At 43.3% G+C, this 13,439-nt stretch overlaps 1 protein-coding gene across 4 annotated transcripts in view; it reads right to left on the bottom strand.

Annotated features, from left to right (window-relative positions):
- The window catches only part of npnta (nephronectin a), a 38,547-nt gene that overhangs the window by 5,759 nt on the left and 19,349 nt on the right, over positions 1-13,439 (bottom strand). For 2 of the 4 annotated variants that reach the window (XM_061245265.1, XM_061245266.1), the window contains 7 exons: positions 13,282-13,371; positions 9,097-9,216; positions 7,563-7,682; positions 5,669-5,803; positions 4,687-4,809; positions 2,840-3,298; positions 78-167 (listed from right to left, as the gene is read on the bottom strand). In XM_061245265.1, coding sequence (XP_061101249.1) covers positions 78-167; positions 2,840-3,298; positions 4,687-4,809; positions 5,669-5,803; positions 7,563-7,682; positions 9,097-9,216; positions 13,282-13,371 — 1,137 coding nt within the window. The remainder of the gene's footprint in view (positions 1-77; positions 168-2,839; positions 3,299-4,686; positions 4,810-5,668; positions 5,804-7,562; positions 7,683-9,096; positions 9,217-13,281; positions 13,372-13,439) is intronic. The other 2 variants (XM_061245267.1, XM_061245269.1) reach the window with 1 other exon arrangement.

Genomic DNA, 13,439 nt, shown 5'->3' with positions numbered 1-13,439 from the left:
GGCTGAAATGTTCTGTTACAGAAAGATTAGATACCTGGTTTGCTAATTCCAAATGGATATTTACTGTATTTGCTTACCTGAGTCATCCTTTGCATCATCTGCGGTATTTCCTAGTTCGATGTCAACATCCACCCCAAACACATTGTTCTGTCCATGATTGCGAGGAACTAAAAAAAAAAGTATTGTCACATGAGGCTCTTGTGTGATTTCTAAAATTGAACAAGCAGTACATCCCCACATCTACTGTCCCACAACAGTCTGGCTGTGATATTGCCACCATAACTTTAGCTTTAAGGTTAGCTCAGTAGGGGGTAATACCATTCCAACAGACAATTGGCATTTGGTCAAAGGATGGCCAAGTTTCTGGTGATTCTGGTGGAATATTGAGCATCGACAGAAGGGGGACAGTACTTTCAATGTTAAGAATATGGAGTCAACCGTCTGGTTTATTCTTTCATAATACAGTCTCCACGCCCTTAGGAACATACAAGCCTGTGATAATTGAAATGACTATGAGACACTATATGTGGACTTGAAAAGAAAGGAAAGACATACTCGTTTATAGAGATAAATACAGAAAAGAAGTCTGTTAGGCTTAGTAACCAGCCTTTCATTCTGGGTTTACTGAGGGCTTGATGAAATAGTTTTCTTTTGTCTGCCCTCCAGCTGGAACAGCTCTGTGTATCGCTATGTTTTCCTTTGTGAGGTGGGATCGAGGCGACTAAATGAGCTGTCTGCAAGGGGCCGCTCGGGGCTGCAGGCAGGGATTTCAGCAGGGCCTCAGCTGTTTCTGACGCAAGCACTGTGCAAACACCCACAAGCCCCTGCTCCGGAGCGCCAACAGAGCCTGCACAGAAATAACTACCCAAGGTTCTCGTAACCTCTCAAAGTTTCAATTTCCTAGCCAGTCCACAAAGGTGAAAGATCACAAAGAGATGCTGGGTTTGGGGTTGAGTATTTCTCAGACCAACCGTCACAGACCAGAGCGGGGCTTTTCACTGTTTGGCAAACAGTTGTTCGGCGGTGACGTCGCCAGGCAGAGATATTTGCTGGAGCAGAAACGGCGGAACAGAGGTGGCTTGATCAATGGCTGACAGCCTCCATTAAAGAGAAGCACGGGTCAGTAGAATTCCATGAACACCTGCTTTTAAAGCGTGCGATCTGTGACCCTGCGCATGTGCCTGCTGTGGTGTTTAATTTCCCACAATGCTCGGCTGCACCTGACAGCGATGCAGCGCCCAGCCATGTGGAATGTGGAAGCACTGGCTGAATGGGAATGCCCTGGTAAGATTCAGGCACTCCGGCAATGCCAGGCATCCGGCCAAGGAAGGTGGAGCCTCCCCCTGAGTCAATTATCCGAGCTGCAGTTTAGTTCCTGATTTAAGCTTGAAGATATCAGTGACATACTCCTCCCTGCCAAGTTGTCTGGATGGATATCAAATTATCAATAGACCCCAAAATGAAAAGTCAACTCTGCTTGTAGTAGCCAGTGTTGTCTTCCTTATCTTTAAATGGCTGAAGAGCCCAATAAACTGCTTCTCTGCTCTGAAGAAAACAAAAACAAGAACAACTCATGGCAGTGCAGCGACATTCATCATTCAAGGGACGATGACAAAACAGCGATGACATTCATTGGCTGTTGTAAAATATGCATGACACATATAACTGCATATGGCTAGCATGCATGCTGCTTTTATATTCTGAATTGGAAATGTGCTGTAAGTGACAGGCAAGTAGCAGGTATCTGGAACGAAACTGCAATGACAAAAATTAATGAAGTGTGTTTGACCCCTCTTTCTCTCTTTGCCATTTTTGCCTAATTGAAAGACAACAGTAATTGCACCCCATTTACTGAGCTGTTTGCTGGTTAATTCAGAGCAAATATGTGTTCGACCAGTAAAGATGAATTCATAAGGGTTTGAAAATACTGTATTTGAAATGAAACGTAGTTGTATAATGGGCAACGCATCATCAGACTGAAGAAGCTGACAATTATATTTTGTCCAATTTTTAGGTTTGTAAATCGATGCTGATACGACTCATTTTGACAGGTACCCAATTACAGAGAAACTTGTGTGATAGTAACCTGCAATCTGTGGCAATTCAACAAGGTTAGGAGCAAACACGGATCTACGTACTGCTCATAATAAAGTCTCTAGAGATTATACTTTATAATAGTATTCATCATAGTTGTGCTTTTATAAATCTTAGGGGCGCTAGTACTAGGGGGAGAGACATTATTCATAATGTAAATCCCAGCTCTAGTGAGATGAAATAGGCTGCGCAGTATAGTTAGGTATACTGTGGGCTGTAAACAAACCAGTGTACACCTTAATGCTCATAGGCTTTCCCCATGTCAGATTCACATAGTTCACATCAGGCACTCAGAATTACTTCAACAGGAGACGTGTGTGTGACAACGGACCAAGTATCCAAATTCAGAGATGTTTGAATCCACTTGGGATTTGTTGGGTAATTGTGCACAGCCAAATTAAGTAACGTTGATACATTTTCCTGTGCATTCTAAACAATGGAATAGTTGTCATGTCTTGACTGAGCAGTCAATAACATCTCATACAGAGGGCGGTAGCCTTCATATGTTCAGGGAAAGGCCCCAGGTTTGAATCCCAGGCAGGCAATAGCTGTTATACCCTTGAGAAAGGTACCTAAGATGAACTACAACAGTACACGTCCAGCTGTAGAAACACATAGCATAAGAAAATAAGCAATGTAAGACACCCTGGATCCAATAGTCAGCTTAACAACCAAGTTGTGTAATGTAATGCACTGCTTCCTATTTCAGTGGTGTCATGAGAGTGAGCACAGGAGAGGATCTCACTGTGAACATCGCCCCTCTGCTTCTGGTTGACTTCTTTCTGGATACTGTTGTCGGGGACGGTCGGTGCTTGGGTCGGGGCCCTCCGTGTGGGAGGGGGTCGGGTAGGGATGACCGGGCGGCGGATGGGGATTATCGGCCTGCGCGTAGGGACCGCTGGTTTTCGGGTGGGGACAACTGGCTTTCGGGTCGGGACAATTGGCTTTCGGATGGGGACAACTGGCTTTCGGGTTGGGACAGCTGGTTTTCGGGTGGGGATGGCCGGTTTCCGGGTGGGGGCTGGGGTGACTCTGCGAGGTGGTGCCGGGGCACGGGTGGTGGTGGTGGGAGGGATTCTCTTGGGTGTGACAGGGCGGACGGTCGTGGTCCTCTTGTGGTCGGAGTCTGGGATCTTGTTCCCTTTGGTTGTATCTGGTGTTTCCTTTCCTGGTCTCGGAGGCTCAATAATCACTTTGGGGATGGCTGAAAAGGTAGCATTCACAGAATTAGCATTCTGAGAAGAACAAATTTTCAATTTGTGCTTGTATTATTTTTTGCACATTCAAAATATAATAAAATCAGGGTTTGCAATGTGATTGCTGGTTCAAACAGCCACATCATTATTTCACTGTCGCCTCATAGCCGCCAACAACAGTTAGTGCAACAGAAGTCTGACCTCCACCTGTGCATCAGTGTATCTGCGTTTGGAATAAATGAAACAGTGGCTGTTTGTGATGAAACAATGCAATATATGTCTATAGAAGAAAAAAGACATTATTTGATTCAGGAACACGCCTGATAGTGCCTATTATTTAAAACTGAGGCAAAACCCAATGTAACTGAAGGCTCATCTGAGCTATTATTCAAGTAATTCTAAAAGAAGCTTTACAAGGACTGTGAAATCTTTCAGCATTATGTTGAACAAAATAGCTATTGAACCAAGTATACCTTTTTACAAATGACCCTGCTTTGGAAATGGGACCAGCAACAATGCGCATCTGTTAGCAATGTCACTCCAACAAAAGGCAGATGGAACAATTTTATCGAATTGAATAACTGGATATAAGCTTCTTCTGTACAGATTTTTCCTTCAGCTTGTTGCTTTTTGTTTGAAATTCCAGACTATGCTGCCGGTTAATGCCGTAAGCTATTTTCTGTCAATACTGTGATACCACATTAAAAATACATTACTGGTTCGCACACAGTCTCCACAGTTCACACTCTTCTTCCAGATGATCAAGTCAATGCTGGCCTTCTAGGGGCTAGAAGGTGTTTCACGTTTGAGGAAAGACTCTTTTAACTCACGGTTTCTCATGTGACAGGACTTTGATGTATAATACACACATAAGACATTGTACTTTTGTTCATTTGGAAATTTGGAATTCACAAATATTCAGATGTTAAAACTCCATTGAAAGTCCATTGCAAAGCCTATCTAGCACTATCTTCACACATTAACTCCCGATTATATGTGTGTGTGTTTGTGTGTTTGTTTGTGCATGTGTGCTTGTGCCTCCTTAGGCAATGAAAGCAGGATCCAGCTGCAGAATAAAAAGTATGAGAATCCAAAGAAGTGTGAAAAAAGTGTTATACGTAGAAGATAATTTGATAATTCGCCATTTTGAGATTAAAATGATCAGACACTAGTATTTTGACACTGTGGCTTATTGAGTTACGGGGGGAGATAAAGAGCAGGAAAGTTCTCAGCCATTGACTATAACAGACGTTTCAGACCGAAAGAAAGGAGACCAATCTTTGCATGTTTTTTTCTTTGATCTTTCTTTAAAGAAAAGACACATACATACACACACACACACACACACACAGACACACAGTCTACCCAGGAGGGCCTGGCGGTGCATGGCACTTACGCTTGCAGTCGTAGCCCATCCCACGGAAGCCATCCTTGCACTTGCACTTGTAGGAGCCTGGTGTGTTGTAGCAGACGGAGAAGCTGCCACACTGGTGCTGTGCTGAAGTGCACTCGTTCACATCTGAAAGGGCCCCACACAGAAAGAAACACTTTACAATAGGACAAAACTGCAGCACAGAGCACAGTGCAAAGCAAGCCTTCACACACATACAGACACATACAGGTACACACACACACACTCACACACATTCACACACACATGCACACCCACATACACACACACAGACTCTCACACACACACACACACACACATTCACACACGCGTGTGCACACATATACACATACACACACACACCCACACACACACACAGGGCCCTGATTAGGGCTAATTGCCCTCTCGTGAGGTGTAAGAGTTCATGCCCCACATCACTGTCTCCTTTCTGAACAGACAGGAATAATAAGAGGGAGGAAACCTCTCACTAAAGCAGCTATCGCATATGAGTGATTTTCCCTTAACGTCCTCTCCCGGTAATTTCAAGCTCCATTGATGAAGAAGGAGATTAATTTGCTTTGCTCCTTAACAGGGCAGGGAAGCCGTGTTCAGGTTTTCTGTTGTAGTCTTTAGCTCCCAGATTTCGATTTGCCTGACTGATGGTGTAAAATCGCCGAACGCAGCATGCTCTTCAGACGGAAGATGCCATTTGTTTAAAAACAAGAACTTGACATTCAGACAGGAGAAAAAGAAAAAAAAAGAAAGAACCAGCACGATTTCTGTTGGAACACTGCGATAAACACTTCTAACAGAGAAATAATACCATCATAATCACACAGCAATAATAGATTATTATACTCATTTAGCTAACAGATGGCTGTGTCCGCAGCTCTACACAGCCAAGAGGAGCCAGGGAAGCAGATAAGGGGACAGTGGTTGATGGATGGCACTGGGAACACTCATCATGGGAAATCAAAGACGTCATTACCTGTGCACTGGTATTTCCCGTTAATGTACTGGAGCTCGAATCCCTCGTGACACTTGCATATGTAGCTTCCGAAGGTGTTGATGCACTTTCGGAACCTGGGGCACATGGCTCGACCTGTCGCACACTCGTCCACATCTGAAAGCACAGCTCTGCTGGTTAGGCTCCTCTGCAAGGAATGTCTTTAGAGATAACACACATTCATCCACAAGTCATGTCTTTAATGCACTACCTTGTATGGACAGGAAGAACAAGACCAAGGGTTTTGTTTTTGAGTATGTCTTTTTAGTGGGTAGGATAAGGAAATCTACTGTATAGAGCAGCTCCATAGAGGGGAATGTTTTCTAGGGGCTACAGTACGTGCATTGGATTGTTAATTTTAAGTCTGGGATCCCTCTTGTATGTTGTGAGAACAAACGTTTCCATCAGGAGAGAGGTAAGTGACTCGTTGCTTGCTGTGTTTTTATCCTCTATTTTACCAGGGAGCTCCATTGAGCAAATTGTCTCTTTCTCAGGGACGCTCTGGGAGAAATGCCAGAGAGAATAGTTGCAAGTGGGCATAGCGCGAGACAGAACAGGGGTAAACCCCCTTGAGCAGTTTCTGGGTTATGGGCCTTGCTCAAGGGCCCATCACTAGTGTTATTCTTTAGGGACCCGACTTAATTTCTCCAGATGCATGCCGGCATCCCTATGTGCACTCCAGGGGCTCAAACCTGCAGCTCTACAGTTGAAGTGCCAGTCAAGCAACCTTCCACTAGGCTGCCTCAAAAAAAAAGCTATTCCCCCTTTAAAAGCTATTCCTTTTCTCAGTCCACTGTCCTTTTTTGAATGCGCAAGTCTCCAAATAATTTCCTAAAAACACCTGTGACACCTGCCCCTCTGCCAGATTCACGGTGGGTTGTTTCTGAAGTCCTAACTCAACCTAGGGGGCGGTACGGCGATCAAAGGTGACAATCAATGAATAACAGGCTGCTACCGGGGCTACTAGCCTGGCCAATAAGCGAAACATGTACTTTAAAGGGATCAGGGTTAACAGCAGCAATTTGTCCTGTTCTGTCCGTGATTTATTGATCTGCTCCACTACTGTTATAGCATATTTGGCAGGAGAGAACTCAGTGGTTCTGGTCCAAATGAATCCCACTGTATCCTTGTTCTTTCAAAAGCACTAACGTACACGTACATACATCCTAAAAAATTCATTAGACTAGCAGTGGGAGGAGTAGCTGCCAAAAAGCTCAAAGGCAATTAGACAGACGGAGAGCAGAGGAGTATTTTAGCTACATATTGGTTTTTTTTTAATCATGACCGGTGGGCCTCGCTGAAATCTCTGAACTGTCTTTTTCTGGCTGATATTTTCTAAATGTTGCCTTCTAGATTCTTTTGATCATCGCCTGACAATTAATCAATTTCACGACCTGAAATATAAATAAAAAATACATGAAACATTTTTTTCTGTGTGAGAACAGATTACCCATGCTCACAGAGCAAAAAGCATTTAAAGATTTATTTAAAAAAACAAACCCACACGCTTGCACACACACATACATGCATGCACGTACAAACACACACACACTGCCCAAACTGTCTGTCTTAACAGGCATTTTTAGTCCTGTAATAAGACTTAAGATCTTATTTTTCTTCTCGCAAGTAGAACATTTTAGCTTGTTTTAAGTTACACTGGAATGTTCTTAACCCATTGGCAAATCTTGAAATTAGTCAAACTGTCTCACCTCATTAGCAATATTTTTGTTTTATTTTGCAAACATTGAAAAGATATGAAAATTTAAGTTTTTCAAGTATTTAAAATACTGAAATTGATGTATCTTGTAGTTTTTCCCACACGCACACACACGCAGGTGCACACACACGTGCGCATGCCGGGAGTGCACGTACGTACCCACGCAGGTGCGGCCGTCGGGGGCCAGCTGTAACCCAGGCGACGGGCACTGGCACCGCACCTCTCCCTTCATCACCTCACAGCCGTACTGGCAGTTGGCCATGGCGCAGGTGCGGGCGTCTGGGGAGGGAGCAGAGAACAGGTAGAGGCCATGCTGGAGCCGTCCCTAACACATGTACCGCGCACATACACACGCCTGTGACCGCCTAGTGAGAAAAATAAAAACTCAAGCCATGAAAAACAATATTATTTTTTTAGCATCTGTCACATCCTCGGTGCAAACCTCTCAATATCATTGAGAGGCTCAGGGGAAGAGCTGGGAGATAGCCCCGGTGTTATTAGATTTCTCCTCTCCAGAAGCCGCTTCTCCTGCAGTGTACATCTAATGTTCTCCGTGCCCGCTCACTCTTGCTCTCTGATTTATGTTTGCAGAGAGATCTCTGCACCACTGCTCCGTTCACACTGAGTAACGGTCCTGCTGAAATCCGCCATTACACAAAATCACTTTGTTAAACTCTCCCGACTTTCCTTGGGAAGGACATATTTTACTTTTGTTGCAAATGTAACAAATCACTGAGATACAGAAAGCCCTGTGAGATTACAAGTTACTCCATTGAGCTGAGAAAGCAGCAGCTCTACCCTTCAGTCATTCAAAGGACACAAAAATGTTGTTTACACATTCCCTTATTCTATTTGTTCATTCACTTATTCTTATCTCTCCATTTCTTTTTTCTCTCTATCACCCTCTCGCTCTATATCTCTCTCTCGGTCTCTTTCTCTACAAACAATGCATTCCTGCATTGCCCTGGTGGTAAGGGTTACACTGCAAATCCAGTTATTCTGCAGTTTAAAGGAAAAAACAAGCCTTCAAAGGTGTTTGATGGATTTCTGATGCAGAGAGGCGCTGAATAATTAAAGGCAGGCCTTCCGGCCATGCTAGACTCAGACTCAGGTTGCACAAACACTCTCCTTCAGCAGCGAAGACGCCATCCGCATTCACATGTGCGCTATATCATTAGTGGCCCCATCAAAGGGTCACCATCCGCAGTGATAAGATTGTAGATGGGACTGTGTTTGCAAAGGTGCAAGGGAAAAAATCATTTATCTCCAAGGGAAATCTCAACCTCTTCCGACCACAGTTACTGCCTGGCAAGTCTAGACACTGCTTGGGCCCAGGGTATGAATACCTTAAGGCCAGCAATAAGCGCAGCACATTACTTGAGGGGTGAAGTTCATCTCTCCTCCATATTTTTCATTTTAGTCATCTTAAGTCACTCCACAGGAATACGCTGTGCCTGCCTTCAGCCAGTCCTCAGTATTTATGGTCATTATTTTAGAACAACACTTCATCATAACCGTTTATCATGAAAAGAGACTGACATAAACTCTATATGTGGCCGCAAGGCAAATTTCACAGGGGAAACTTTTCCATGCGGCTTTCTCAAACCACCCTGACTGAACATAAGTAAGGCGTTGGCACTGACTGTGAACTGGGCAAATGGGACAGACAGACGGACAGACAGGGATGACTCACTTCCGCATGTACCGTCAGGCATCAGCATGTAGCCGTTGAGGCAGTAGCACTTGTAGCTCCCGTAGGTGTTCATGCACCTGTGTTTGCATGGCCGTGGCTTCAGTCCGCACTCGTTGAGATCTGCGGGCAGAGGAGGCGGGGTGGGGTCAAGGCTCCAGGACACAGGGCAATTAGCATGGGTCAGAGGTCAGAGGTCAATCCCAAAAACTCCTCCATCTGTTTGTGTGAGGGCAGGATCATTGGCTCAGGGCGAGGATGCTGTGTTTCAACAAGCCCGCTCCCTCTCTCCTGCTTTATCTCTTCCTCTCTTCCTTTCACAGGAAATGGTGCAGCTCAAAGAAAGTGCTTATTACTTGCAAAGGTGGTAATGCCTTCATGTATGCCTTCATACCAATGACACTACGCAACCCTGATGATTTCCACCAGATGACATTTAGATGAGCTCAATGCAAGTGCATTGAATCATTAGGCAGCTATAAATGTCTGAATACACCTACTTGCGGCAAAGAAAATATTATTAGAAAATGATGGTACGGTAATGGGGGTTATTTATGGGCGAGGTATAACGCAATCGGAGTGCAACATATGACACGTGGTGTTCTTGAATTAAACTCACATTGTTAGCATTCCCCCAAAACACTTACGCTGCAAATGATAGAGAATTCTTTGCTTAGGTCTTAAAGGAACCCTAGGATACCGGAAAAGCCATATCACTATTTCATCCTGCTGTTAATTTTTAATTGAAATTTAAATAGCTCTTATGGTTTCTTGGAACAATTTCGATCAGTACAGCAAAATAAAAATAAATGAAAATGATTCGCTTTAAATATACAGCAGATGCAATGCATGCTGTTCTGCTACCCATGCTTAATGCAATTAAGAGTTCTGCCAGTTTTTGTCAATGCTCAAACTTACCATTATGTAAGTTCATTATTTGCTGACATGTTATGATTATTCTTGAGGGATTATTCAGTGTTTCATCGCTTTCCAAACATTATAGTACAATAAATCATACCAAGATGGTTTCAAAACATTGTTCTTGTAATTGGAATCTGAAAAATAACTGAGAACTATTCTTGATAAAAACATTGTGCAACAGTCGAGCAACTGCTGTTGTTTACTTAGGGAAAAAGCAGCTGTAACTGAAAACCAAAACATTAGGCTATAAATGCCACCAAATTACAAAAAAAAACTAATAAAAAAGCAGTCATAACATACAGGCTATACCCCAAGTACTTTCTGCTATTACGATGTGTAGGTGCAGCATAAGTCTATGTATAAGAGCAGAGGCAAAGGGATTGTCCAAAAGCAAATGTATCTGAGCAAGCCCTAGCCTGTTGTTATTGTGAAATTAAACTTTGAATGTCTAACTGCAAGAGTGGAAAACAGGAAACAAATGTTCAAACACCAATTCCTATGTACAATTCGATTAGGACCACAAGACTAGGAGAATATTCCCCCATAGCTTTTCAGTACTGTATTGTTTGTTAGCACCAAAAGCCACACAACCCTACTTGAAGTTCCATATCTGAATAATGCAACATAATATCTGTGGATACATCACGCATTCAAGTGATCAGCCTGTGTAAGGTTGAAATATAATTATAATTTGTAAGAAATCTTACTGTTATTTTTCTTATCAGGCCTCACTTCTAGTTTATGACATGCCATAACTGATATCTTACTGCCTATATTTGCGTTATGAACTAGACTTCATGGCTATTGATAACTGATGCTTTATGTGAATTATACCTTACCTGACATGTGTTCTGTAGTTGTTCAATGACGAGTTCATTAATGCACTTATTAGTAACGCACTTATTGTATGCTGCTTTAGATAAAAGTGACTGGCAAATACATGTAATGTAATGTAATAATTTCCCAGCAAAATATAACCATCCTATATCTTTGTTGGTCATACCTCCCCAGTAAAACATCCCCACCCTCTCCTATGTGTTTTAAACATGGGGCCTGACAGGATTGCAGTGGGCCTCTCTGTCCTGTAACTCCACCAGAGTGTCATCCAGGCACTAGAATGGCCCATTGAGGGGGTCAGGAGTGGTGAGATAGTCTAATAATAAAATAACAACTGTATAAGTTTCAGAGGCGTTTTTTAAAGCCGCGCACGCCGTGTGTTTCCGTGGTGTAATCGTGCCATGTTAAAATAGACTGCCCACTGTACGGGAGTGACAGCCTGGCCTACTTCAGAGTAAACGGCACCGCTTTTAGCTCTGGGAAAATGTCCGGCACGCTGTCTATATTTGACAGATGATACAGTTTTAAATAGATGAATGGCTCTTGGACTTCACTCCATATTCCGCAGGGTTAATGTTAATTGGCCGGTTCAAGCCCTGTGGAACGTCACGATCGAGGAGTGGTGAAAACGGAATGGCGGGCGGAGAGTAATGCCAGCCTTCACTGTCTCTTTCTGCACTGTATCTCACTTCCACAAACCACAGATCTAAGATGATTTTAAAGGAGCTCAGAATTTTTATCTACAACTAAATCAAGACTTGAACATTCCAGTGACCTCAACCTTCATTATGTATGCTCTTCATATTTTACAACCGGCACTTGGATGGCACTGGCACTTGCATGCAGCAGGTTCAAAACACTATTTTAACCCAAGTTTGTTTGATACTCAAACTACACATTTAACTAAATAAGAGGTGTCAGAAAAATGTATCATTCAGGCTCAGCCAATTTGTGTATTTTTGTATGATGAAAAACTGAGCTTCACCTTTTGCCTGTGAGATTGCAAATGCAGTCATAATTAAAGGACGGCTTTTACCATAATTGAGAGAAACGGACCCTTTCAAGCTGATCTATCTTGTTAATGATAATCATCTATTCCATGACAAAACAAAATGTTTTCTCTGCATGTAAAACAGTCAAAATATCTCAATGTAATGTACCTACATGTCATGGTTAATATGTTGTTATCTCCAACATAATCAAGTCTCAGAGTTGCTTCTTGTTCAGTAACATTAATGTCGTACAAAGAAAGAAAATAAGAAAAACCCTGATTATGAGGACATTTTCATGACTAGCACCCTCTTGACTGAGTATTGGTGAATCTGGGCAGTACAGTACTGTTGTAACACAAAGAAAGTACATCAGCATGTCCGCATTGGCCTTCACCAGGCTACCCTTGCAACAGAATTCCCATCAAAGACTGTCAACAGCGAGAGCAACTGTGAACAGTAAGACAAGGCAACAAAATGAAAGCACAACACCATGGTGCGGACATGGATCTTCACCTGCACCAAGCTGGAAAAGCTGAAAGGGGATTATTCAGCTTTGAGCAATAGCACATGCCAAACAAGTAAGCAAGGGCGTTCTCCCTGGAATAGGGGGCAAGAGGGGAGAAGGTCTGAAAAGGAGACAGCAGTCACAGCGGTCAACTTGCTTCCTCATAGTGGACAAAACAGAGGGATGTGCAGGGCACTGTCTGGGATTCCACTGGAGATGAACTGTTGAAATCACATTAGCTGAAGCATTAAGAGAAGTGATTTATTATCCATGTCTTTTTCTATGGTATGGTATGTCCCCCCCCCCCCCCCCCTTTCCCGCATTGCCAAACAGACACACACACCACTATCACTGGAGGAGATTTAAGACCCTGGCAAGGAATGTGCTGGTCTTTATCAGTGCTGGTTACAATTGTACGCATTGTTCTCCAGAGGAAACAGAACATGCGGAACCTTCTGGAATGAGGATAGCTTCATTATTGCACAAAAGAAAACTGAGCATAAAAAGAGATAATGGAGAGTTTCCTCCATTTTTCTAAATAAGTTGAATGATTGTGGCCTGAAATAAAACAAAAAACAAAAAACAAGAATATATATGATTCGTGGAAAAAAAAAAATTAAGACAAGTACAAATGCATATGCACAAAATGGTCCTTAAACAAAATGGACAGAGCAACAAAGAACAGTGCGGCAGCCTTTCTGAGCTACAATCAGGAGAAGGAGAGAAGAAAGTCAAAAGAAAAGAGGGATTTCGAGACTCAGGAGGTGCCACTGCTTGGTGCAATGTCATGCTTGGCTTTGGCATGTCATTCTGGCTGCCTGGCAAAGCGCTGGCGTCTGCTCGAGGAAGAAAGGCATTCAATCTCTCTCAGGGTGAGCCATGCGGGGGCAGGTGGAAGGAGGGGGTTGCCTCGTGATCAGTGGAATAGCTCACCCTCTGGAGCGCCACCTGCTGGCTGGAGGTCCGTGGGGAGAAAGATAGGAGGATGACTGTCCCATATTGGGGGGGTTAAATACTCCTCGTCTTCTCGAGAAGCCAGAGGGGGGAAAAAAACAGACAGCAAAACAGGTAGAGGAGTGAACGGAAACACC

This window comes from Conger conger, chromosome 6 (genome assembly GCF_963514075.1).
Source record: "Conger conger chromosome 6, fConCon1.1, whole genome shotgun sequence".
Taxonomy (NCBI): Eukaryota; Metazoa; Chordata; class Actinopteri; order Anguilliformes; family Congridae; genus Conger; species Conger conger.
Note: the sequence above shows the minus strand (reverse complement) of the source record. Positions and strands in the feature narration are given on the sequence as shown.